The sequence below is a fragment of the Perna viridis genome, chromosome 8 (genome assembly GCF_037379345.1).
Source record: "Perna viridis isolate PV_CMFRI_1.1 ecotype Kerala chromosome 8, ASM3737934v1, whole genome shotgun sequence".
NCBI lineage: Eukaryota > Metazoa > Mollusca > Bivalvia > Mytilida > Mytilidae > Perna > Perna viridis.
The window spans coordinates 40038828-40066377 of NC_142452.1; the positions used below are offsets into that span (position 1 = coordinate 40038828).

Sequence of the window (27550 nt, forward strand, 5' to 3'; positions counted from 1 at the left end):
TTTAACCCAGCTCTTCAATTTTGATTGCCATTAATTATATATTAGATGATAAATTATCTCGGAATAAACATAACCTCAATGACCACTTTCACTGCTAAGTACCTAAATGACCGGACTATTACATAGTTGTTGGGGCGGGGTGATATTGTTATTGTGACGCATGTTTGCCCCAATTATATAATTTTTATATACAAATGTTAATTAAACCGCTGAATAATTCGTGTTCGAGGATTTTTCACACTTATCATGGAAAAGTCGTTTCGAGTGAATGGAGAAATACATTATTTCTTTTGTAATTTAAGCCTGTTTTTTTGGGGTTTTTTTCTTCAATCATATCATGAAACAGTCTAGATCATTCCTTCTATTTCAAAAATGTAATCGACGGAAACCAAGATTCGAGCGAAAATCAAAAGAATATATTCCAAGGATAAAAAATATGCAGGTAAAATAGACACACACAACAAAGTATAAAAATAACCAAAATAACACGTTAGAAAATCAAAGTAAATGAGCAACCAGGACTCCACAAAAACCTGGGAGCATGGAACTGGTACACCAATAGGGTAAGCGTCCTCTGTTTTTCTAGAAACACCATCCGAGTTGCCCATAAAACGTCACGTCTGGGGTAGACGAAGTATGACATGTACAAATCGAGTGCTTTGAGGGTAGATGCGAGGTATAAAATCCCTGGCACTATGATTATTTAAAGACAATACGTCAGTTTATCGAAAACCTAAGATCAAAGGAGCTAGCTAAACGATGTTCCTTCTTTTGTAACTGATCAGGTATAAAGGTCAGCCTCATAGGAGTGATAGAGTAGGTTAGCGAAAAGTGGAGCACAATTTGTTCCCATTTGAATACCGACCGTCTGTTGAAAAGCAGGTTTACCACACTGGACAAGTACATGTAATTCTAGCGTTTCGCCAACATTTTCTTTGGTATACTCAGACGATTATTTGGAATCGTTTTCACATGGAGACTACCAAGTGGAGCGCATTTGTAACTAGATATTTCGTCTTTTCTGGAGTCAGACCGATGTATAATGTATTTGACTAGGGTCTTCAACTGAGTATTGGGCAAAGTAGTCCCCATGTATAAATGAGGGTTGAAAAATCAGGTCTTGATGCTATATTGCGGTAATAATCTAGTACTGTACGTTTCCAAATGATTTTTCTGTTTTTTTAGGATACCCCTTGAATTAACACCACTACCGGAGGAACAAATGTATCAGTAAGAATTAAGACTCTCATTGAAAGCTGTAAGTATGGAATTGAATAGTTTTAAAAGAGGCTTGGTAGTACATTTTGCAGATCCAGCTAGGAGGCGTTACTTGTATGGATTCTTGTGGAGTTTTGGAATTTAATACATAGTCTTTAGTAGGCAGACTGAAGACGATAGAAGGGATTACTGATTTTCCGCTATCTCTTATTTGGTGAGTGTGGTAACAGTATTTGTCTTAACACTGCTGTTAGTTTCTACGTCTACCTCTAAAAATAAACATTGGAAGAGTAATCAATGGAACCAAGGTTATAGCGGTAATCAACAGAATGTAATCCAGGGACAAAGACCAGACATGGAAAACAGACATACACAACGAAGAACATAAAGTAACAAAAATCATACATACAAAGTAGCAAAAGTAAATGAGCAACTCGGACTCCACTAAAAACTGGGAGCATGGACCGGTAGGCTAAGCATCCTCTGCTTGTCTAGAAACACCCACCGATTTGCTCATAAAAAGCTCATAAAGTAATGTGTTTTGCAGTCAAAAACACTGTTGTTTTGTGCTATACTGGTCAACATCAAGATCTTTGAAAACTGATGTAGCATTGACACTCATTGACCTACTTAGAACTTTCATACGTTTCAAGATTAAAGACCTTATCAAATTGATCGCATTTAAACCACAATGTAATGTATGAAAGTTAGACCAATAGTTTGAGAGATTTTGTCTTGCATGCTACATGTGTATTTACTCAATAAGACATTACATCCATCAGTTTATACAAGGAATTCAAGTAGCAAACAGTTGCTATCTTATATTCGATCTCGTCATTCATAAAAATACAAGTCAAAAATTAAGCTTAATTTTATTAACACAAACTTTCAACAAGCTGTAAAATAATTGTTCCGTAAATATCAAAATTTTTATTAAAATACACAGACGTTTAAAAACGTAGCATACGAACACTTTTTTTACGTAGGACACAATATAAATATCGCTGTATAAATAAATTAAAAATAAATAAAATCGGATTAAGCAGTAAAATGTTAAATTATTTATATGAAAAATAAATAATGATGAAGGGAACATAGGTCTCAATGTCTTTTTTCTATAATAGTTACAATTCAAAAAGTGGAGATCCTATTTCCAAGTGAGATGACTGCAGACATGTAAATATAACATAAATAACAATTATTATGCTTACAAAATGAAATATTACTGGAGATCAGATCTGAAAATTTGTTCAGGTGAAAAAAAAAGACTAGGAAAAAAACATTAGTTCAATGGCTCCTTTTTCATCTCAGTCTAAAAAAAACAAGAAGAAAAGTTGATTTAATCTTTACTTCTCAAACTGAGTTTTTGGCTTGTGTTATTGTTGTTTTCTTTGTTTAAAAGACATTAAGGAGGTAGACCTAGGGTATTGGACATAACTCTTATAAATCATTGGAACGTTTATGTACAGCATTTTACATCAATCTCATCTAAGCATCAAAGTAACATAGAATAATTTCATTCTATTTCAAATGAAAGCTTGATATGTTTTGGTGAAATTGAATATGTTGCAAACATATCACTGATTTCAAGAGTTATGTCCCTTACTCCAGGTCTACCTCCTTTAGTTTATTTAATTTTAATGAGGCAAAACCTCAATAAAGTGAACCTCATTAGGACTGTAGGCTTTGTTTGGTTTACACAGGTGTTTGGTTAAAACATGATATAAATTACATTTACACTGGGCACTTTTTGGAATATTTGAAAATAACAAAACAATCATTGATGATAGGCATTTTCCTAATTCTGTTGTTTTGGCAGCTTTTCTGCTTCCATAAAGCTGAAAATTGGTCAAATGGTGAAAATTTTTATCATCATTTAACAGTGCATATTGCATACTTGTCACTAATTTCCAATTTACTTTTACAGCTAAAAAGGTGACCAACCAAATATGACCCTTATCGTACCTATTCCTTTTCTGGTGCAGTCAGGATTCTATTTAGAGAGGTTTTCCTGTCACTAATGTCAGTCACATGCTTCACAAACAAAATCTTTCCTATTCCTGTACACATTATAGTAAAAAAATGTTAAACAAAAATATTTACAAAGAACAAAAAATAATTACAGCATGTCAAGAAAATTAATGGCAAGACTACATATTCGACTGGAATACTAAATTAGTATTGCTTAATGTTGATGGGACTTAATGAGACATGTGTACACTACATAGCATATGGGTATGTTTCACAGAATCAGAACTACTCAGCCTTTTCTGCTACACTGAAAAATAACCTAAGCTGCAGAAAGATTTTTTTCTGGCATTACATACTGTTCGTCATAAGTCAAACTATCTGGAAGCAAAAAAGGCCTTTCCTGTAAACATCACTTTAAAAAAATAGATAGAAATACAAATCAAGGACAATAAGTAGGCAAAGACAAGAAGAGATAAGAAATAACAAAAATCAAGCAGTCAAGTTTTGATTTAATAATCTGATCTGAATGAAGTTAGACAATCTAATTAAATAAGATCCATAATTTTTTCCATTCAGTCATTACATGCAGGATCTAACAACAATCCATTCTACTCTCTGTTCAAATTACCTTTTAAGAATTATCAGTTTTTCCCTTTGAATGATGCTTTCAAACTCATGAAAGATGAAATCTGATTGGCTGATCAGAAAGGTTATCAGAACAGAAAGTCGAATGGAATGTTGTTTGATCCTAGAAGCAGTGACTGAATGGAACAATTGGTAGGTCTTATTTCAATTACCTCTAAAGCATGCAAGAAAGACTGAGTAGTTCCATTTTTGTTTCATGGCAAAGTATCAAAGCCATTTATAACCAATTTTAAAGGAAAAAGTAATTTTCCCTTTAATTTTTTAACAGGAATTCAATGCAGAGCTTTACCAATAAATGTTAAACAATTTACACTGTGAATAAGTGAGAATGAAACTTTCCACGTGAGTTGCAGTGTATTAGTATTCATACACACCTATATCATGATGTATACTGTAATTTAAGTTTATCAGTGGTGATATTATGACATAACTCTATTATCCATGATGTTGCCTTTGATTTAATGTAACACTGTCACTTTAGTGTCACAGCAGTAACCTGAGATGGGAAATATCTGATGTAACGATGATGGAAAATAAAGTTGCCAATATCAATAAAAGTTCCTTAATGTAAATGCAAATACTGCAATAACAAAGTTTTTCATCCTGTTTCATTTTTTCAATAATGATTAAAAAAATAATTCCAATTATTTCCAGTCCCTATTTTTTTCTAAAATCAACAAAATCTAACTAACAAAAATGAAAATATCTAATCTACATAATACTAAAATAATGCTAACAACAATATAAAAGACATACACAAAAACAATAATGGAATCTACACCCAACTTCCCATTCTACCAATATATTAGCACAGTTATGCACCAACCATTTTTATACTGCAGGGGCCTGGGATCATTTTGAAAAAAAAATTATTCATAGTATGAGCAAAATTTTTTTTTCAGCAATGGACAAAAAAATTATTGATCAATATTTCCCCGTTACTTAACAATGTAGTTTTTCAAATAATTTTTTTTTAAGTCCTGCTGTTGCTGAAAAAAATATAATTTACACAAATTCTACGCCAAAAATACTTTAATATTATATAAGCCCCCATCATCTTTAATTTGAAAAATCTTGAATCCCCCCCTTAATTCGATAAAACTTGTAAAAAAATAGTAAAGGATCCTGGAATACGTCTTAGGTAAGAATCAGAGATTATAAAAAGGGGGGGTCCAGGCATATATTTGCTCTTTTTTACCCAAATCATTCAAGAAATTTAAAAAAAATATATATATAAAATAGGGATTCCAGCTCCAGGTAGACAGATTCCACAGTACTAGGATAATATGAACATGTCAACAATTCAAACTGTCACAATCAGCACTCTTCTCATGTATCATATACAACAAGATCATCTATATCAGTTTTTCCAATCAATAGTAAATACATGTGCATGTGCAGTGAAACTTGTCTAAATTAAACCTCTGTGGGACTGAAATATTTATTTGGTTAAGGAAGATTTCCACTTCAATATGTATTGAAACTGTTATTAAAGGACTCTATATGCATAACTGTTACCCCTCCCATGTTTCAAGGAAGGCTCACTTATTTGAGCTCAGTTTTCCACAAAGAGTGTGTCTACTGTTTGGAACAATCAAAACTCCAACTTTGAAAGATTTTCACACATTATACATGTATAGCTGCCATTGAAAATTCACCACCAAAAGACCATTTGAAGATGACCAAGTGCACAATCATTCCTTGAAATGTGCATCCTTTCATGAAAAACCCTTTAAATGAAATTATTTTTACAGTTTCTACTTTTTGTTTTATGATTTTTTTAAATATCTTGAAGTTTTAATGCAAAAAAGTAAGTCGTGCAGAATCTCCCAAATAAAATACATGTAGTTGAAATGTGTCCAACATACCCTTTCTCTGAGGTTGTATTTTTCCTCAAAAATGTACTTTATTCATCAAAGCTGTTCTTACAGTTTTCACAAGTAAGAAACCCTGAAATGTTAACATCTGAAATGTTAATACCTGTATAATTCAAATCATAAGATTCTTCATGCTCATAGCCATTTTTGATTGGTCAAGAACATCTTTGCCAGTAAGTTCATACTTGCATGAACATTGCCAGATCAATCATAAATGCATGAACGCCAGTAAAATTGAAACCAATACGGTGGCCGTGTGGTTCGAAAGAGCATGGCAATGACCTAAACGGCATAACATAGCCATAGGAAATGTTTATTACCGGTATAGTTTGTTTACAGAGAGTAATTTTCAGCTAGGGGAATGAAACTTATAAATGCTTAAAATCTAACTCCAAGTAAATTTGCCCCAAAATTAAATTGTCCCAGAACTAGATTCTATAAATACATTTACCGGTTCAACACGTTTAAAAAAAAAAAATTCCCAAATGTCGGGATAGAATTACAAGGATTAAACAGCTATTTTCGGTCATTCATGCATGTATGAAAATAGCTGTTTAATTCTATAACATAACAGGTAAAATCATTACTGTTTTTTTACAACAAAGAAGTACATTCAAACTGACACAAGCACAGACTTCACTACTTCCCTGTAATTGTTTCCTTTACTAGGAGTAAAAAATGAAACTAAATTAATGGACCATGACACACGTTAACTTTCAATTAAGCATTCAGCGTAATTTGTGACTGGCAGTGTTATTCATTGGATCAATACTTTCAAGTTAACAGGTATGAGTCATAGGTGTTAACCCTTCCATTTTTTGTGGGAGTCTCCTGTAAATTTACAATTTGACCCGCAAAAAAAAAGTCTCCCGTGAATTGATCTCCCGGTTTCATGAATTCCTCCCGTAAAAACCTCCTGTAATTGAATTTATCAAATTTTTTGTCAATTTTTGTATATGATATCTGGATAATACAGGTTTCTGGTTGATTCATGGTTTAGTTCAGACAGGTTTCACTGTACCATCCATTCAAGTAAATAACAATTTACATTTTTCCTGCATTTATGAACATTTCACAACCTTTGTGAATAATTACACCACGTACAAAGACTTTACAATATTATTTACATACCCTGATTTAAAATTTAGAAATAAATGTTATGAAAAATTAACTTGTGGAGGTAGACCTAGGGTAAGGCACATAACTCTTGAAATCAGTGATATGTTTGTATCATATTGAACTTCACACAAAGCCTATCAAGCTTTCATTTGAAACAGAATGAAATAAATCCACATTACTTTGATGCTTACATGAGATTGATCTAAAATGCTTTAGAAAAACATTCAAATGATTTGTAAGAGTTATGCTCCTTTGCCTGAGTCTACCTCCTTAAGGTAATTTGATGGAACCACACTATTCTATATACTGTGAAAGTACTTTAATTCATAGATAACGATTTCCATGGATTAGGGAAGATACACAAGATTGTGGATTCTTAAATTTGTGGTTTTGTTTGAGGTTTTCAGTATTCACATCAATGGGAATCTCATTTTTACTGGGAACCAAATTTCATGGTCTGACTCAACCATGAAAATCACGAAAATAAGTACCCCTTGAATAATAATACTTCCACAGTATCCCATGCCGGTAAATTGTTTTCGTTAGTGATGTGCCCATGAAAACAATGCCGATTTTACAATGTGAACATAAAAAATTTTAATGACCTCAATTAAGAAAAACTTTAAAAATTAGAGTCACTTCTTGTATAAAGTAAGAGCATACTGACCAATATAAAATCCTTGAGCATTACAATTGGTCAAGTGTAGATAACACAGTTAAATTATAAAAAAAAAACCAAATTCAAAATTTCCAGAAAATATTTCCTATTACTAGACTGGCCTCTCTCTACAGCGTAAAGTTTTAAGTTGAATTTTTTTTTCTGCTAAATATCTGTTTTTCCAATATTTTAAACTCCATGAAGAATTATGTTGCATTTCAATTTCACATATTTTTAGAAATGCAATGGTCATATAAAAGTTGGACTTTTAAAGAAAATACATTAAAGCATGATTTTTACTCAATTTGCAAGTGTTTCATTAACTATTCAGATACTTGTTGAAAAAAATCAAAGCAGTAGGAAAAACAATGATAGATTCTGAATCAAATCTGAATCATTTTTTACATTAAAACCTAAAATATCTTGTAATCATATTTTTTGATACCAGTTCAAAGAAAGACAACTCCAGTAAATGGAATAAATTATTAAATTGGTAGTCCTTAAAACAGTAGGAGTAAGTTTGCATTCCTATTCATCATCTGCAATATTTTAAAGATCAAAATGGTTATTGAATGCCTTTAAAAAATACAATGCAGCTACAAGCTCCAAGATATATGAGGAAAGGGTACTAGATGTGCAATGTTTTATTTTTTTTTTTTGGGGACTTGGACTAATATCTACATTTGCAATAAATCTACATTTGCAATAAATTGAACTGCAGAAATTTTCATTCAAAATATTAAAAGACTCAGAAATGCAATTATTGCAGCTACAATATTTAAGTCAGTGGTTAAAATTAGCAATAAATGGAGCTGAAGCCAGTGAATTCTACAGAATTTTGCTATAATTTTATATGTACCTTTCCAGCTAGCAGTTAAAATGTTTTCTAGCTTTGTGGCACCAATTTCGTCCATTTTGCTCGAAAAGAAAACAAAATAACATCATGATCCAAAATAAAACTAACAAAACAAGTTATAAAACAAAAACTATATAGACTAAGATAAAATGGATTGTTCTAATCATCAACTACATAACATTAAACAAGTGAAAAATATGCTGTGCACCAAATCTCCAAGCACATACAGCAACAAATGGCTAGATGACAAAACAGTAAAACGTAAAAATCATTTTTCAAGCTTATACATTATGTAGCTGAAAATATTCCACAGCCCGTGAATAATTTCTAGCTTTTTAGGATCAAAGCTTACCTGCTTTGCTTGACTAAGTAAAAAAATACGTAACGCACAATCAATGCTAAAACTAACAAAAACAAAAATCTTACAATATGTTAATTAAATAAATCTAACACAATAACTAGATAAGCTTCTCATATACCCATGATCAATGCTAAAAACTAACAATAAATTGAATACAATGCACTCACTAACAAAACAAACTAGATGTGCTTTTCATAAACTACAAGCAACAACATGAAGAAATAAAAGGTGAAAAAAGGTCAGCTTCAAATGCATCAAATTTTAGCATGAAAAAAACCAGACCCTACAATAATTGGTTAGATGGCACTGTTTTTATCATGTTACTTCCTATGGGTGAAATCGGACAACAAAATAAACATAGCACTTTTAATAAGAGTTTAAGGAAAACCCTAATGCGATAAATTTTATAATGACATGAATTCGTTAACATGGTATTTGCAAACTTTTAAAGCATGGAGTGATTTTTTTTAACATTGCAATACACAACATGTATGAGCATTTTCAGTAAAAAAAATATAACACAGAAATAAGCATTGGTAAAATTGGCATACATGTACCTGTACAATTAATCTGTGAAATTATACATGCATGTACATCATGTGTATAGTCAACTAACTGCAATTAACCAGTTCACAATTTTCCAATGTTTCTTTTTATAATTATTTCTATTCATACTGGCCATACAAACTGTATGAAAAAAAAACATGACCATTGTATGTTTGTTACAACTTTGTGACATTCAGACAAATAAACACATAAAAAACTGCTCCATAGGAAAACATTTTAAGTAGCACTCCAGCTAAGGATCATGCAAAATGTGATTCATGGGTAAAAAGCCTACATATTTTTATTTTTGATAGTTGGTTTGAAATGTTATAGTAAACAGAAACAAACATGTGGTTTTTCATATAACCCGTGCTCTTAGGAGATGAAAATTATATAGAATGCACTGTAGATTTCAAAATTAAGGGTGATAACTCTGTAAATGGTGCTCAAATACAATAGAATCTGCTGTATTTTCAATGTCGATTATCTCCTAAGAGCAGGCAGATTTGAATGAATAATTACACATTTCATAGTATAGACCCATAAAACAACTTAATTACAAAAATAAAGATATGTAGCCTTTTTAGGGGTGTATCACCTTTTTCAGATTTTGCATGATTCTTACAAAGACACCTACTTAAATACTAAAATTAAGTGCCATGTCAAGCATCCATGTGTTAAAATACTCCTTGTTTTTGTATTGTTGCTACATTTAAAAGGTGCAAGCTAGTTGTTACATTTGGTGGAAAAAAGAAAATTTGCACAGCTCACATAGGTAGCATTATTATTGCTGAATTGTAGAATTATGGAGAACAACTACATTATAATCTGTGTTGTTGAAGAGAAAGGCAGGCTTCACAGTTGTTGCAGAGGAAACATTACCGATTCCTACGGACAATACGGTTGAAATTTCTTGTTGGTCCCCGTGGGAAACTTTATCATGAAATGATATCACCGATATTACTATCAAAATTATCACAATAACAATCATCAAAATAAAACAAATCGTTGCATTCCGTGATTTTCGACGTAATCTGTTCTCACATGATTGAGTAAATGCCTTATGTTCTTGATACAATAACAGAACCGTGTCTCGGTGGTGAGAGTTAATACTAGAAACGGTTGCATAATTAGAGATGATTTGATTACTATCCACACTGCTTATGGTGGAATAGTTGGTCTTGTCTACGCCATGCATGTTTGGGCAGTTTGAATTGTCTAAGTTGTTTACTTCAATTTCATCTTTTGGGACATCAGGTACTAAAGGCTCTACATTGCTTTCAGCAAATGTGATTGCTTTGACTCTATCCATAATAAGCTGTTTGTTCTTATTAAAATATAATTAAACTGATTTTTCTAATACATGTACTTGTAAACTATGGTCTATGGTAAACTTGTACAAGTAGTTCTATTTACATGTACCAATGTTTGTACAAGTAGTTCTATTTACATGTACCAATGTTCCTCACATGTTAAAGATGCTCAAGTTACAGCAGCCATCTCTGCTATGCCATTCAACCTGAATAAAAGAATAAATTTTACATTATAGTCTAAAAATCATATGATAAGTGACAGTGTACATTTGTACTAAAACTTTGGAATACCAATTTTTTTTTAAATTACATTTTTTTGTCATGGGCATTTGTAAAGTACTATCCAGGGGCAGATCCAGGATTTGAGTTTAGGGGGGGGGCGTTAACTGAATTAAATGCAGTGCAAAGCAAGGCAAAAAATATTATGGGGTAATACTTGTGGTGAAAATTTTTTTCTTACCAATTTAGGGGGCGTATGCCTGGTACGCCAGTCCTTGGATCCGCGCATGCTATCTTAGCATGAAAATGTCAACCTCAGTACTTACAGTACATTACCTAATCATTGCATCTGGAAGAGATTGATAAGTTCAAGTAAAATGACATAAACTGACACGACAAAAATGGCAGATGTTCATTTCCTCTTTTACTAATTGCTGCAAGAAATGTAATCCAGGGATAAAGACCAGACATGGAAAACAGACAAACACGACAAAGAACATAAAGTATCTAAAATAATACATATAGAGTAACAAAAGTAAATGAGCAACTAAAAACTGGGAGCATGGACCAGGTTAACTGATAGAGTACAAACACCCACTGAGTTGCTCATAAAAAGTCAAGTGCAGGGTAGAGGAAAGAGGAAAGGAAAACTATGACAGGTTGAACAAATCAGTTATCATGGTGCAAATGGATACAACGTAACAATCCATGAGTTCATGATGACAACCATATAACTTCTGTAGACGAGTAGTGATGACTTCAATCTTGTAGCAACATAACCCTGTTCCACAAAAATATCCATTATTTTCGTTTGTTTTAAGATTCATGTACATGTATATGGCTATGTGATTAATTTTCTTGATTATTCATTAAACTGTATTGATTTATGTTTTCTTGGTACTTTTGAATGTTTTAACATAAAAAAATTCAATTTGATTTTTTTAAATTACATAAAGTGGGAGTATGGACCTACTAAAACTGTAATGTTACTTTTTGTTCTTTCTACCAAGAAAAGTGTGGATTCCATTAGGCATTTTTACTCAAACTCTGTGCTAAAGTTTATATAACATATAACTCTGCAAAGTCTAGCACTACATGTACAGTTTTTGTATATGGTCTAAGAGGTTGCATCTTTAAACATGGAATCTTTCTTAACAAGCACTAATTGGACTCAGCACTACATGTACATGTACATGTATATTGTCTTAGGGGGTGCATCTTTAAACATGGAATCTTTCTTAACAAGCATTGATTGGACTCGTCATCTTTTTACATACAAACTCTTCCATTGCATACACAATGTGAAAAAGGGAAACTTTTATAATGAATGATGGTGCAAGGAAAAGAAAGAAAATATCTCTAACAATATAAATTTATTGTCCATCGTATGCAGAACTTTGAATTGGTTATAAATATGATGTACGTTATATGTGTAGGGACACAATCTGGATGTAACCAGATCAATTTCCAAATTTAACACTGACTATTGACCTACTGCCCTAACAATTATCACAAAATACTAACACTTAAAGAAAGAATTTGACTTATGAGTAAATTTAAGTAGAAGAATTTTTGTGAAATAGGGCCGAGGCATTAGATTGTGGAAATTAACCTTGAGGAAAGATGAAAATGTTAACTGTACTCAAATGCTAAATAAAAAAAAAAACATTTTCATCATTCTTTGGTTAATTTGGACCATCTAAATCCTGGGCCCTGTTTTAATGTTCTTAAAAGAAAAGGATTTTTTTTAAAATCTAAGTTAAAGGACAATTAGTAAATCAACATATTGACAATTGAGTAAATGGTGATATACATGTACATTATGTACACTATAGATCTACATGTATCTGAAATTATGAACACACAAAATAAATTTTATATCTTATATCCCATGTTTTATCCAATAAGGGTGACTGAGTAGCCTAAGCCTCAGGGTGAAAATTGACAAAGTGAAAGTAGAGGTTATTAATGTTTCCGTTTCTTTTCATCATTTCAAACGCAGCATTTCATTACCTAATTAACTGCAAAGTCAGGTTGATCTAATTTTCTGACATGTCCCATTTCTTCTTCTGGTAACTGGTCAATACTGGTTCGGAACAGCTCAAATCCAGTTCCCAGTGATCATCAGATCACCACCTGATTGTTCGAAATGTTCACACTGATAAAAAAGAAAATTGTTATTTTACCAAACGTTCTTCTGACCGAAGATGTCTTTACTCAAGGGAAGTAACTTTTGTTTGAAAGCGAAAGTAGATAGGAAAAACAATGTGGCTTTTTAGAAAATGAACAATATGTAGATAATACCATTTTTTGAATGTACGAGGGTCAAATAATGCATTAAAGCAATGGATACAGAAGGTTTGTAGTAATTTTATCCATAATCTGTTCAAACTACGGTTGATAAAAGTACAAAGAGTCTTTTTTTTTAATCCATATTTATTTACATGGCATGTACAGGATCATGTACTGGTGAATATTTCTATTTGTACATCTCTGAAAATCTTTGGCTAGCATCAAGGAACATTTCAAATGCATATTTCAACATGGGAAATCAAAAACATCTAAATGTGAGCAAAATAATTAATCAATGCTTAGCCTTTGGCCACAGAGTCAGAAGGACATGTGTGTTCATTGTCTGCTTATTGCCAGAAAGACACATGTGTCTTAATTATTCCACTTTCCTGTCACCTGGCAAATGAAATTTTGTGTTTGAAATTTGATTATCATGCCACACTTTCCTCTTGGCAAGTAGAAAGCTTGAACTTTTTAAAGACTTTGTTAAGTTTGGAAAGCAAACTTCATGTATGGGAAATTTTATCTTCATTTTGAATTTTTCCATGGGAACCTAAAATTTTGAAAAGTCTTAGAAAGGTGCATGAATTATTTCAATTTAAAAGGTTTTTTTTTAATTAGCTGTTTAAATGTCCATGTTTTTGTTTTCCTGATGTTTGATGTAAAACGTCTTGCGGAAATGCCCTTGGGAATTGCACACTACAACAATTTGTTTCAATGTTTTGAAGTAAATGCTGCATAGAAAATTACATTTGTGTTACGAGTATTTGTGAATATGCATAAACTATACACCAATAGGAAGAAAAATCTTTGACAGAAGATTGAAAAGGGATTGATACAGACAGCAAGTGTAAACAATTAAGGGTAACAGAAATTCCTCTCACTAAGACGCTTTGTTGTTTTCTTTCATTTTGACCACTAAGTATACATGCTTTGACCACTAAGTATACATGCAAGAGGGAATAGCAAATTCTATCTGAACTGCAATGTCTTGTACTTCTGAAGTTATCTGATAAACCCAAGTATTTGATAAGTCTAAAGCAATTTACATTTTGAATAAATATCTATCCAGCAGATACAACATTGTTAGGCCAAAAAAAAAATATATATTTCTGTTTCCTGCTATTGTACCTACCTTAGTTTTTTTTTTTTTTTGCCTATCCCTAATATTTTATGGTCATTTGGCTCAAGCACTGTTATACTCTTGACTGTTTCCCCATTAACTCAATGTAAAATGTTTTTAAAAAATAAAATTATTTCCTTACCTACTTATCCAATTTTTTTTTCTTGCTGGTAGCTTCGTCTGAATATAGCTGAAATATTGGTGCTCGGACGTTAAACCCCAACAAACAAACAAACTTGCTGGTAGCAGGAAGCAAGACTATTATTTTTTTGGCCAGAACATGTTACCAGCCCTTCTTGGGGTTTAATGTGGGAATTTTAATTTTATTAGATAGAAGAAGTGGAAAAAAGAAATTTGATAATGATGACTTGCTTGAAGTTCCAAAGGGATGGAAAGATCCAGGAATAAGCAAGGAGGACAACAAACATGGGATGCTTGCGGAAAGCTCATTTGCCACTTTGTTTCCTAAGTATAGAGAAAAGTATCTTAGAGAATGTTGGCCACTAGTGAAAAAGAGTTTAGCTGATTATGTGAGTAATGACTTCGGAAATAGGGTATGTAAGTCCACATGACTCAGTGGTTTCATGAGAATGGGTTCTCAAGTACCATTCAAATGCATGGGGATTCGTCATTAACATATCATTGAGTTCAATATTAAAGCAAAATATCTTTTTCCTGTAAAAAAAAATAATAAAAAATGACAAATACCTCGTTCGACTGGATAAAAATGTTATTAAAAGCATAAAATAGAAGATTTTGCATTGTGATGCAGCATTTTGATTTCCTGGAAGTAAAACCAATATCATTCAGATATGACTATGGATTTCAATATGTTCTACATCGGAAATCCCAGAAAGGAAACTGAACTAGAACAAGACTTACAAACTCTATCTAGAAGTAGAACTATGACAAAGGTAGATAACTCAAAATGAAACTGTTGTTGCAATCAATACATTTTCATAAACTACATGTACATTGTATGTGTACTGGCTCTTCTATCAAATCTAATATTACGAGTGTATGTATAATGAAATATTTTCCAAACCTAATCAAAATGAATCAGTGATCCAGCTTGAATTTCTTTGAAAAGAGGGGACTTTAGCACACTTAAGAAATTGAAAAAAATTGTACATGTATTCTATAGTAACTGCTTCCTATGAATATTGATAATCCAACTAACATGAACACAGGGGTCATCTTCACGAGGGAGCGTGTGTCAGTTCTCCCGAGAAATTGAAAATTTTCTCATATAAATGGGTTTAGATGGCTCTTTAAATTAAAATGATACACATCAAAATCTCGGGTTTTACAGTCTAAAGGCTTGTTTTTATACCTTCAGTGTGAAGTGACATGGTATTATGTGATACCTTCCAAAAAGTTGCATGTCTGTCTGTTCCCAGACAGTTTCCAGATGCTAACTTGAGAATGGATCAATGATTTTTTTTTTAAACTTTGTACCATTTTTGTTAAGTACCATAAAATACAAGTTTAAGTCAATTTTCAGCAAAATCTAATATGTGGTCTTCAATTTAGGCAATTTAGAACATTTTGCCATTCCCCTTTTTTCACCACGATATTGTGGAATATTAAAAAATGTTCCATTAATGCCTTATTTTTATTTTTCTGTCAGACCCATTAGACTTATTTATTATAGATGAAATTGTTGGGCCAATCAGGAATTCAGATTGATTAATACAAATATACTTCAAAATCAAATTTTAAAAAAAATCAATAGATGAAAATGGTGCTCACATGGAAAATTTAAGAACATTTTTATCCAATACAAAATGCTATACTAATTCCACAGTGTGATCATGTTTGTGACCATAACTGGTAATAAGCTTGACTAGATCTATAAGATTTTTGGAAAACTGGTGGCATGTACTGTAGTTTTTGATTTAGGTCGTTCACTTCTATTTGTTGACATATTTTATATCTATGTTTACAGGAGGTTAAGGCAGAGCTGGATGTTGTGGAAGGAAGTATGACTGTAACAACTACCAGAAAAACTTGGGATCCATTTGCTATCATCAATGCTAGAGATCTCATCAAGTTACTTGCTAGGAGTGTTCCTTATGAACAGGTAACTAGCTTGGAGTGTCCCTTATGAACAAGTTAAAAGCTTGCAGTGTTACTAAATGAAATGGTATATAGCTACATGTAAGAGTGTTTTTTACTAAGAAATAGAAGTGTTCTTTTGAACAGGTTTTTACAAGTACTACTTCAGTATCAGTCTCTGTAAGAATCAGGCAGTGGGTGCTCCAAATTGTTATATATGCTATTCATTTTTTATATACAGTACAGCTCGCAGCATGGTCTGATAAATGCCAGGTATACCTACAATACCTGGTATACCTGGAACAATTCTTAGATGTTTAACTCTGTTATTTCTAACATATAACTCATAAATTAATGGAAAGCAAGTTTTGGTATCTCAGGTAAATTTTACCTGTTCACCTGGACAGGTACAAGTACCAAAGTTAAATAGGTATTTAGTGAATTCATGAGTTATTAGTATTTTATAAGGTAATTAACTTGATGGTTTATCACAATAAGAGCAACACTAAAATCGAAGTTTTAAGTCTTATAAAAATAAATCTATATATTTTCATTCAAGAGGCTTGTTAATCCTTTTCTAAAATAAAGCATAAAATGCAAAAAGTTATTATTTTCCTTTTTCCAATTCAAAAAAATGCTTTTATTTATTCAATTTCAAAGGGGAAAATTGAGAAGTGAGTCAAAAAGTTAAAAAAAATGTTACAGTTTTGGGTTTTCAAACTTGTACTCATATGAACTTGAAAAAGTAGACAAGAATAAAATTAAAAAAAAAAAAACAAAAATAAAAATATAAGTAAATGAAGGCAAATGCATCAGTGTTAGGTTTTCAAATTCAGAAGTTTTGACTGATATTGTTTTTTGCTTTTATAATTGGGTGCTTTGGTTAACTGATTGAAGGGTGGGCCAAAGATTTCAAAGAATTTTTTCACAAAAGGAATTGACTACACTTGCATACATATATGTCTGCTAAATTGTCACAAATGATGCAGTATGAGCAAAAATGATAACGGTAGATTCTGTTTAGAGTCTTTACTGAAAAAAATGACGTTATGTGTTGCAGTTTTGTAAGTTATATCGAAGAGTGTCTATTACGAATGATTTGATTGTAATTTGGATCTGGGTTAAATTTAAGTAACTCACTAGATGGCGCTGAACAATACCCGCTAAATATGAATGAGTGATGTCAGGGGTTTGAGGGAGCAAGGGTGGACTCATAACCCTGACTTGGGAGGATGGTCACTCTTGTCCCAAATATCAATTACAAAAACTATGGATGTATGTTATACAATTAATGGACAGAGTCTGAATTTTTCATACAATTTCAACTAGTTAATTTAATGATATATTTAAAATCTAATTGCTATAAAACTGGTAGGAAAAAATCTTAAATCTGTTTTATAAAAGATAAGTAGCCATACTTAAGATTTCCTTTCTTGATTTTTGCTCAATTTTAGCATTCAAAATGATCCATTATAACAAGAATAGATATGGTGTATGTTTTTCAGACCCCAAGGCTAAATCATAAAATGTCAAAATAATGTTTCCAAGTCAGAAGTTTGAACACACAGTTAATTAATTTCACATATAAATATTAAACAATAAATTAAAAGCAAATAATGAAAAGCTAAATTTTAATTAGGGATTTAATGATTTTATTATTAATCTAATGACCTTGAAATGTTACCAAATTATGTAGGAAAGAAGTCAGTATAATGTTATGGAGCCCAATACACACTGATTGTTTATTCAAAATTTGCCTTTTTTTAAACCAGGAAAAACGATATTTAGTCTAATGCAAAATTTGATATTAAATCAAGAATAACAGTTAGACAAAAAATGTCATGATTTACATTTAAAATTTTGTAAATATGAAAATTACAACAAAAAAAACTTGCTTTAAACACAACTATTTTAACTTATTTTATTTTTACGTTACTTTTAAAACACTGAGATGAGCAACCTGAGGTGTGATAATTACCTGTACAGGTAAAACCACCAGTATGTCCATGTACCTGTTCAGTTAATTAGTCATTTCCTGTTGTATATTAGATACTGGTGATGCTGGGGGGTGGGGGTTATGTCAATTAAGGGCCAATAAGCTATAAATACCTGGCATTGAATGCCAGGTATGAGGTGTGTCAGGTATTTATCAGACTATGCTGCGAGCTGTACTGTATTGATATATTGTGAATGTATTCCATATGTTTTTAATACGTAAAGCACTTAGAGTAATAATACAATTAGATAATGTGCTTAACAAATGTTATGTTATAATAATAATAATAAATGAAATATGGTATGAAAAACCCACCATTCTGAAAGTTTAATATGACTTTTTGCATCATCAGAAGGAAAAAAGACAAATGAACATTTCAAGGGCGGATAACTCTGTCTAATACCTCATTTTTCTAACATTTATTGAAAAATTCTTGAGCAAATCCAGTGATGCAGAGATCACATAATGGTCCTTTTAAATATAGAAAGCATCCTTGAGTAAAATTATATCATCAGATCAGTCACTTTTTGACAAGCATGTTTTGAATTTTTACTGATTTGCTTCATTCATTTGCTGACATTTAAAGAAAGATTGTGCTACAATGATACAATAATTTGCTCACCATCATTACAATTTGTAAAGTACTAGGTTTCAAAAGGATGGTATTAATATTTTTTACTGGTATTTTTAACTTAATTTGGTGGTCAATCTAATTTCAGGCAATAAGAATTTTGGAGAATGATGTTGCTTGTGATATTATAAAGATAGCATCTTTGTGTAGAAACAAGGAAAGATTTGTTAAGAGGAGACAGAGACTTATAGGTCCCAATGGGTCTACACTCAAGGTTTGTAGTGGTAACCATTATACAGAATAAGTCCATATATCCATCCATGCAAGACCCAACAGGGAAGTCAATGATTTTTAAAAAAAAACCTCAGTCAAGTCCATATAGACAGTTGGGGGTTCAGATTAGTGGTGGTACACTTAATTTCTGACATAGGACTGCCCACAGAGTAACTGGGTTGTGTGTCCCAGGTGGTGGAATGGGGTAAGGCTATAATATGGAAAACCTGACCGCAAACCATAGTGGTGCACCATGTTGGGAAACGTTCCTTGCATGTTAAAACAACCCTACTGTGATATTCTCCCAGAATAGGAACCATATGACTCCTCCACAGGAGGCTAAATTGCCCGACCCTACCCACCTCTCCCCATTTCCAGTGGTAATCAAAATTTGTCGACCCCATTATCCTTGTGTCCCATCCCATTTTTCATTTTATCATCCACTTCATGTTCATCGCCTGAATATAGCTGAAATATTGCTGATCAGGCGTTTAACCCCAACAAACAAACAAACTTGCATTCATATCAATGTTTTTGTCAAGCATTTGAGTAACAAATAAAATTATTCTCATTATTTTGAGAAATCAAACATTGCCTGGCATAGTATGTGTTTTAATGCTGCTGTTTTGTTCACAACACACTACATCTATCATTTCAGGCCATAGAGCTGCTGACAGAATGCTATGTATTGGTTCAGGGAAACACTGTTTCTGCCCTTGGTCCTCATAAAGGGCTCAGAGAGGTAATAAAGTAATTGATGGTTTACAGAAACAGTCTCCTGAGTCCACCAGATTATGGTCCTTTGAAAGTACTTTAATTTGTGGATACCAATTTTCGTGGATTAGGGAAGAAACAAAAGTTCATGGATTCTTGAATTCATGGTTTGGAAGTTTTTTAGTGAATACCTCAAAGGAAATCTCCGTTTTCATTGCGAACCAAAATTTGTGGTAAATCCATGAAAATTGGTACCCCACGAACAATAGTACATTTACAGTATAATCTTTTAATATTTCAGTTCTTCAGCAATCTGTTTTATTGAACTACAATTCTTTTCTCATTGTACATGTATGTCCCACTGTATACACAGTCTCAAGTGTTTCTCAAATCTTATGATTGTCATATGTCACTAATTCATAATCATATGTTGCTTAACCCATATGTTAATCATATCATTTTCAGGCATGGCACATTAGGCTGTGTACAATCAGATCATGCATTAACAATGATGGAAGAAAAAAGAAAGTTAAATTTTCATAATGATTGTACATGTATAATGAAGTGATAGTATAGGGACAAGTATGCAAAGTGACATCACAGGAGATAAGTCATACCTATGAAATAAGAAAAGATAATGACAAAATAAGTATCAGCAAAAATAATGTTTACACAGAAAACTGAACTTCAAAGAGAAACTTGGTTTTTCGTTCTCTTTTTCGTGGTTGACTTTAATTCTTTTTCTTCGGAGGAGTACATAAAAAATCTAAATTAGGTTTATCTCTCTTGATGAAATGTCTTTGTTTCAACCCTGAAATAGCTATATTTAAACCATATAGTTATTCTATTGATTTCAAAAGCCAATTATTATTCATTTTCTCAGCACTAATTTTTGCCCTTTTTTATGGGCCAATAAGAAAGAAAAACATTATCTTTGAAATTGATGTTTACCATTACAAAATGCCAATCATTTTTCAAAACTGTCAAAAAAAAATAATACCAGCAATATTGGTATGTTCACTTGACAAAATCAACGAAAATTGGTATGTGTACATTATGTTTGATTTAAATGTTGTAGGTAAGAAAGATCATTGAAGATACCATGAAAAATATCCATCCAATTTACAACATTAAGGTGAGATGAATTAAGTAGCAGTCTTTGTAAGAATCATGTAAGAAAAATGTGATACACCCCAAAAAAGGCTACAAATTTTATTTTTGTAATTAAGTTGTTTTATGGGTCTATACTATGAAATGTGTAATTATTCATTCAAATCTGCTTGCTCTTAGGAGATAACCAACATTTGAAATCCAATAGATTCTAATGTATTTGAGCACCATTTACAGAGTTATCTCCCTTAATTTTGAAATCTACAGTGCATTCTATATAATTTTTATCTCCTAAGAACATGGGTTATATGAAAAAACCGAATGTTAATTTCTTTTTACTATGGCAATTTAAAATATTGTCATATCTTACTCACCACTTTATATTTTCATTACTGATACTTAAAAACATAATTTTTTTTATTTCACTAAATTCCTAGGACATATGAGATCTTAAAAGGTGCATAAGATTGCAAAGCTTGGGAATACATGTAAGGCTTTCAAAATTATTATTCTAATGGTAGGAAAATTTTCACAAAATTGAATTTAATACATGATATAACGTACTGCTTCTCTGCTAACTGACAGCATGGATGCGAATTACTAATTCAAGTAACACAAAATTCATGTACTTGTGTAGTAAATTGCAAAAATGAATTCAAAGTATAATTGTTGGAATAAGTAGTAATCTTTGTAAAAATCTTGCAAATTCTGTAAAATGTGATACACCTCAAAAATGGCTACATATTTTTATTTTCGTTATGAAGTTTGTTTTATTGGTCTGTATGATGAAATGTATAATTATTCATTCCAATCTGTCTGCTCCTAGGAGTTAATTCACATTGAAAATCCAACAGTTTATATTGTATTGTAGTGTCATTTACAGAGTTATCTGCCTTAATTTTAAATTCTACAGTGCATTCTATATAATTTTTATTTCCTATGAAAAGCCACATGTTACTTTCTGTTTACTATGACATTTTGAACAAAATATCTAAAATAAAGAAAATATGTAGGCATTCTAACCATGCACCACATTTTGCATGATTCTTAGCTGGAGTACTGTCAGGTAACCTTTTAAGATTCCTTAGGTTTTTACCTTTAAATACAGGGGTACTTCCACAATCATGAAATCAAAATATAATTGGTTTTAGCCAACCCATTGTCCTTTCCTCAAGACTAGATACATATTAAACACTCAAATTGTGTGGCCTGTTTCTTTGGTATCTAATTTCAATTCCTTGAACACATTCTCATCAATACACTGATCAAATCTACCCCTGTAATATCTATTAAATGTACCCATAAAAATACAAAAATGGAAGTGAAAAAAATTGAAGCAGCATCAGTTTAATGCAAGAAGTAAATTCAAACAGCTGTATATATTGAGAAAATCTTCCTATCTCCCATTCAGACATTTTATCCAAAAAAAATGATTTGTCAGTATAGTATGTGTGTATATATATATATATATATATTTCATTTTCCCGTTAATAATGAACTAGAGTTTTCCCTTTATTTTTCTAGACACTCATGATAAAAAAAGAGCTGTCAAAAGATCCCCAGCTGAAAAATGAAAGTTGGGATAGGTTTTTACCAAAGTTTAAATCTAAGAACATTAGCAAAAGGAAACAACCTCAGAAGAAAAGGATGAAGAAGGCTTACACTCCATTCCCACCTCCTCAACCAGAAAGCAAGGTTTGTTTTAGATGAAATACACATGTAAAAGTCTTAACAGATCCTATACATGTAAAGTGTTGCATGGACATACTTATATAAACTTCTTTTCTAGATAAATTTGATCTCAGACAGTCCTTTGATTCCAATCAAGTCAGACAAATTCCCACATTTTATCAGACCTAATGTCTAATGGAAAATATAGTCATGGTGGGTTGTTTTGATGGTTATAAAATTTGGCAGTTTTTAATCGAAAAGGTATACAAAAGAATTTGGCCACTGCTTAGAGGTGCATTCAAAAATGAAGCCCAAAGGAAGTATTTCACTGACTTTATTTTGCTGTTTAAAATTCATTAAAATATTAATATGAAAATATTATCCCCTATACAGTATTTGGAAGCCTGTCAGACAAAATGACTTACAGATTTAATTGATTACAGGTTTTGATAAGTCTTGTTTACGACAAATGTGATATAGCTTTCGCATAAAATGTAGAATTCTGTATAGGTTGATATTACCAGAGATAGTAAAAGAACCTTTCTTCTTAGTTAAGTTAGATGTAGATGTACACACATAAAAATTGTCCATTGCCTGCAAAGGGAGGTAATCCAATGTAAGGGTTTCGTGTGTTAAAACATCTCCTGAACCACTTAGTGAATTTTAATTGAACTATATAGTAAGGTTAGGCATCATATGTTGATGTCCATGAACAAAAATGGTAGATGTCTTTAGTCTGCAAATGGAGGTTATCCAGCTTAAGGGTTTCACATGTTAAAACAAATTCTAAACTACTCACTTGATATTAATTAAACTATATAGTTAGGTCAGGTATGAATATGTTCATGTCCAAGATAAAAAAATATTGATGGCTTTAGTTTACAAAGGGAGATAATCCAGCTTATGCATTTCACATGTTGAAATATTGACTGCAACTTAAGTGGATTTTAATTGAATTTTAGGCATCATGTTTAATGTGCATGAAAAAAGATGATTTCTTGTTTCAGAACAAAATCTTTTTTCTATATTTTAGGTTGACAAAGAGTTAGCTTCTGGAGAATATTTCCTGAAAGCAACCACTAAAAAGGCAAAGATACAAGCAGAGAAAAAGGTTTGTGTTCCATACATCATATTATTTTCCATGAATTCTGCAATAGATGTGTGAAAAAAACTTTATTTAAATGTGTATGTCTTAGTAAGAATCAGGCAGAGGATGAAAATTGGTCAGAATAAAACCACTACTTCAACAGTGTAATTTCACCATCAGAATCAATGAATAAAGACAAGTTTTTCTGGACCATTTTTTTAAAGCTGTAAAAAAAAATGTGCACATATCCAGGGATGCAGAAATAAAATAGTGGTCTTTTCATATAGAGAAAGACTTCCCTGAGTGAAAAGATATTCACTGATTGTTGAGTTTTTGACATGCATGTTCCAGATTTTTCACATATTATCCTGATTTTAACAAAGAAAAATCTAACCAAAAAATTATTTTTTCATTAAATATTAATCCCATTTTCCAGGAGAAGCAGAAGGAAGCTATTGAAAGGAGGAAAGATAAGAGAGCACAGGCTTTTGTACCACCAAAAGAAATGTCATCAGAATCTGCCATGAAAAAACAAAAGACAGGTAACAGCCTTTCTTTGCTAATAATTGCCATTATTTCCTTCAACTTTGAAGTGGAATTCTGTTTTACAAACCCAGATTTTACTATTATTAACCTTTTTTCTCTGTATATTTACTTCTGATATTGCCAATTTCTACTTTGTAAATTCACATCTGAAATAAGACAGTGCAATTATGCAAATGAACTTCCAGATGAAAGTCACCTTAACTCAAAAGTTGTCCTCAAATGAGATATCCCATACACACAGCTTAGTACAGTCAAACCTGTCTTAAAGAGATCTTTCAAGGGAGAGCAAAATCAGTCATGTAAGACAGTTGATCTTAATACACAGGTTCATTTAACATAGAATGCACAATATAGGTGTATTTAAACATAGTCTTTTAAGACAGGTTTTTTTGCAGAATGGAGGTGGTCACTAAGATAGGTTTGAATGTATTTTATTAGAAAATATTTAAAAAAAGAACTCCATGAAACTTTCCTTACCCAATATAATATTGGAACCAGAAATAAGTAGGCTTTCTAATGTCTATGATCTCACCATTTAAGGCCATTCAAAGTTAATTTCTTGATTCTCATTCCCCTCCCTCTTCTGTTTATAGACCCCTTATTATCTATTTTACTGCCTTCTAAAATAAATAATTTTTTCTGAGAGTGAACAATGTATGAAGCACCCACATCAATTTTTGGGGGTCATAAAGATGAAAACAAATGCATTCATCCTCCATTTGTTTTCATTAGAAATTACCTAAAGCAATAAATTAACTTCTAGTGGCCTTACCTTCCTTGTATTACAATTTACAATACAAAATTACAGTATATGTTAATCTGTAAGACTTAAAAAATAATATTTTCATTGCTTTTGTTTTTTTTATAATTATCATTGTAGATGATAAAGTTGATGTTGAGGCTTTGAAAAAGAAAATTAAGAAAGCTCAGGTGAGTGATACCGATACATGAATATAAAAACAGTAGATTAAGAACTGAGACATTTAATTTCACAGCAACCTTTTTATGTACCATTCTGCATAAGAATCAGGTAATGGATGGCACATCATGTTCCTCAATTTAGTCATTTTCGCCTAAAACATATTCAGTACATCTAGAAAACAACCAAAAAGCTATTTAAGTTTATCCTGATGCATCTGTGATGTTGATATTTTTGACTGCTTATATAGGGAAAATTTTCCCGCCATTTTTCCTGAGTGCAATTCAATTCAATTTGATTTATCAATATCTTAAAAAGGCAAATTTTACAAACACTTTGATGGTTATTTCTGGTGGTTATCATGTATAATTAATTGGTTAATACAATAAAATCTCTGTTTTTTTTCCTTCATGTGCCACACCTTATATACATTTTGCCGGAGAAGTACTTAAGACATTCATTACGACAGTTGTTTTGTTTATCACATTTAATTTGATGAAATTTTGTCATGGGAATTAGCCATTATTTATTACATACAGTGAAACCTGTCTAAACAAACACCTTCATGACTTGAAGGATCTGGTTTAGACAGGTTAGATTTTTTGATTTATTTTAGACAGATTTCGTATTTATTTATGGTTCAATTTAGGCAGGTTTTCAGTTTATTCAAGGTTCAGTTTATTCAAGATTCAATTTAAACAGGTTTCCACTTTCTTCAGGGATCATTTAAGTTTGAACATGATCCATCGTGGTATCACAATTGTAACATCTGATAAAAATACAAGAACAATGGAGGAATTTTAGAGTGTCGTATATAAATATTGTGTTTTTATTTTATTCCAACATATCACTTTTTATGGTTTGGTGGAACTTTATTTTTTATTTGATCACTGAATTTCTTAATTTCATTTTATCAATAGTGTTTCAAAGAAATTTTATAGAATGTTGTTAAAGCAAGTTGACCCTAACCTCTGACCTTGTTGAATTGGAATAGCCCATGGTAAAACAGTTTTTTTTAATGTAGAACATACCTTATATTTCTAAAATAAAGAAAATTGAACCAACATCTTCCTATTTCTGTAGAACATTTTCCGACCAATTATCTCCTTCGGCCTTTTACAATAAAATGTTTGTTATTTAACCATAAAAAAAAATATGTCAGAAATTGTTTAAAAATGAAAATATATATATATGTCTGTATGATTTTGTAAGATGACAGAAAAAATGCTCCATGCTATAGGTATGATCTACCTTAAAGAGAACTGCTTTGTTAAATTAGTAAAAATGGTGCTTTATCTCTGTGGTCATTTAAACTGACATGTATTGCCAAGGTATTTATCTTGGGCTGTTCAACTTCAAGAAGGTCAGAGGTTAGGGTGAAATCTCTTTAACAGGGATTGTTGAAAATTTACAAAAAATAAAATAGTGTTTATTTTATAAAAAAAAATGACAAAATTGCAAGTTTAGGCATACACATGTAATATATGCTTATTCCTTTTCAGAAGAAGAAAGTAGGGCAGAAAACTTGATCATGAAACAAGCTGTGAGGTGGAGCTGTCTGATGTTGCATTAATGTCATCTGCTTGCTGTGATGGACAGTAATAGGACCAATGGAAAAAAAATATGTGTTCAAAGGACAGGGTATTTTCACAAGGGACACTGTTTTTTAAAAAAAGATCTTCTTAAATTGATGAAGTGAATCTTTAAAAAGGGTTTCCCTTTTTATAAACCATTCATAGATTGACTTAAAGTATTGGAAAATTGTCTTTACTGAAACAATGTTCACTATGAAATCAGCTTTTTGATATGTTTAAAATTTGCATGTGAAAATTTGGAATAAAATGTACTTTTCTTGATGTAAAAGCTGGTAAGATTTTGTAAGACCTAATTTAACCAGGTAAGAATGGTCACGGAAAAATCAACGATATGTGATTGTGTGTACAAACTGTTTTTCATCTAAATTCTGTGTGTATATATCATATCTATGTACATTGATTAATGTAATAAAAATGTTTGTATGAACTTTTTTTCCATTTCTTCAGCGTTATGCTTATCTTTCATTATCATTAACAGGGAATATTGCTCTGTGAAATTGTGTGAATCAAGAATCATGTGAAATTTAATTTGAACTTAACATGAAAATCATGTGAAAAGTTCCTTTGAATTTCATGTGAACTTTGGTCACAAATTTTGTTAGCTCATATCAGGTGAAAATTTTTATAAAGATTGTGTGAAATAACTTTGCTTGTGTAAAATATATAAATGAGATGCATGTTGTTTTTAGCACTACATTAATTACTATATTAGGAAAATGGGTATGGTTGGTATGTCAAAACGACAACCACCCACCCCCACTGGAATGAAAAATGTCAGCTCAAGGTCACCTGTGGGTCATTATTGAATGAGG

At 31.6% G+C, this 27550-nt stretch overlaps 1 protein-coding gene and 1 long non-coding RNA gene across 4 annotated transcripts; one reads left to right on the forward strand and one right to left on the reverse strand.

Annotated features, from left to right (window-relative positions):
- Positions 1-2078: 2078 nt before the first annotated feature.
- Positions 2079-12868, reverse strand: LOC148610474 (uncharacterized). 2 transcript variants are annotated; one of them, XR_015924648.1, is made up of 3 exons: positions 12797-12868; positions 11025-11132; positions 2079-10770 (listed from the first exon to the last, which is right to left on the reverse strand). It is a non-coding gene; the product is annotated as an uncharacterized LOC148610474 (long non-coding RNA). The 2 variants fall into 2 exon arrangements; XR_015924647.1 differs by lacking the exon at positions 11025-11132.
- Positions 6332-27170, forward strand: LOC148610475 (KRR1 small subunit processome component homolog). 2 transcript variants are annotated; one of them, XM_088595504.1, is made up of 11 exons: positions 6332-6497; positions 14529-14728; positions 16147-16281; positions 18972-19097; positions 19755-19838; positions 20889-20945; positions 22445-22615; positions 23625-23702; positions 24115-24220; positions 25105-25154; positions 26646-27170. In XM_088595504.1, the coding sequence occupies exons 2-11, from the start codon at positions 14630-14632 to the stop codon at positions 26670-26672; spliced, it is 933 nt and encodes a 310-aa protein (XP_088451630.1). In that variant the 5' UTR covers positions 6332-6497; positions 14529-14629; the 3' UTR covers positions 26673-27170. The 2 variants fall into 2 exon arrangements, with proteins under 2 accessions (XP_088451630.1, XP_088451629.1); XM_088595503.1 differs by lacking the exon at positions 6332-6497 and adding an exon at positions 12915-13141.
- The last annotated feature ends 380 nt before the right edge of the window (positions 27171-27550 follow it).

Excerpts from the sequence above, each read along its gene's own strand:
- LOC148610475 (XM_088595503.1), top strand. Across the intron at positions 22,616-23,624 it reads CTCCTCAACCAGAAAGCAAG|GTTGACAAAGAGTTAGCTTC; the intron begins GTTTGTTTTAGA and ends TCTATATTTTAG. Across the intron at positions 25,155-26,645 it reads AGAAAATTAAGAAAGCTCAG|AAGAAGAAAGTAGGGCAGAA; the intron begins GTGAGTGATACC and ends ATTCCTTTTCAG.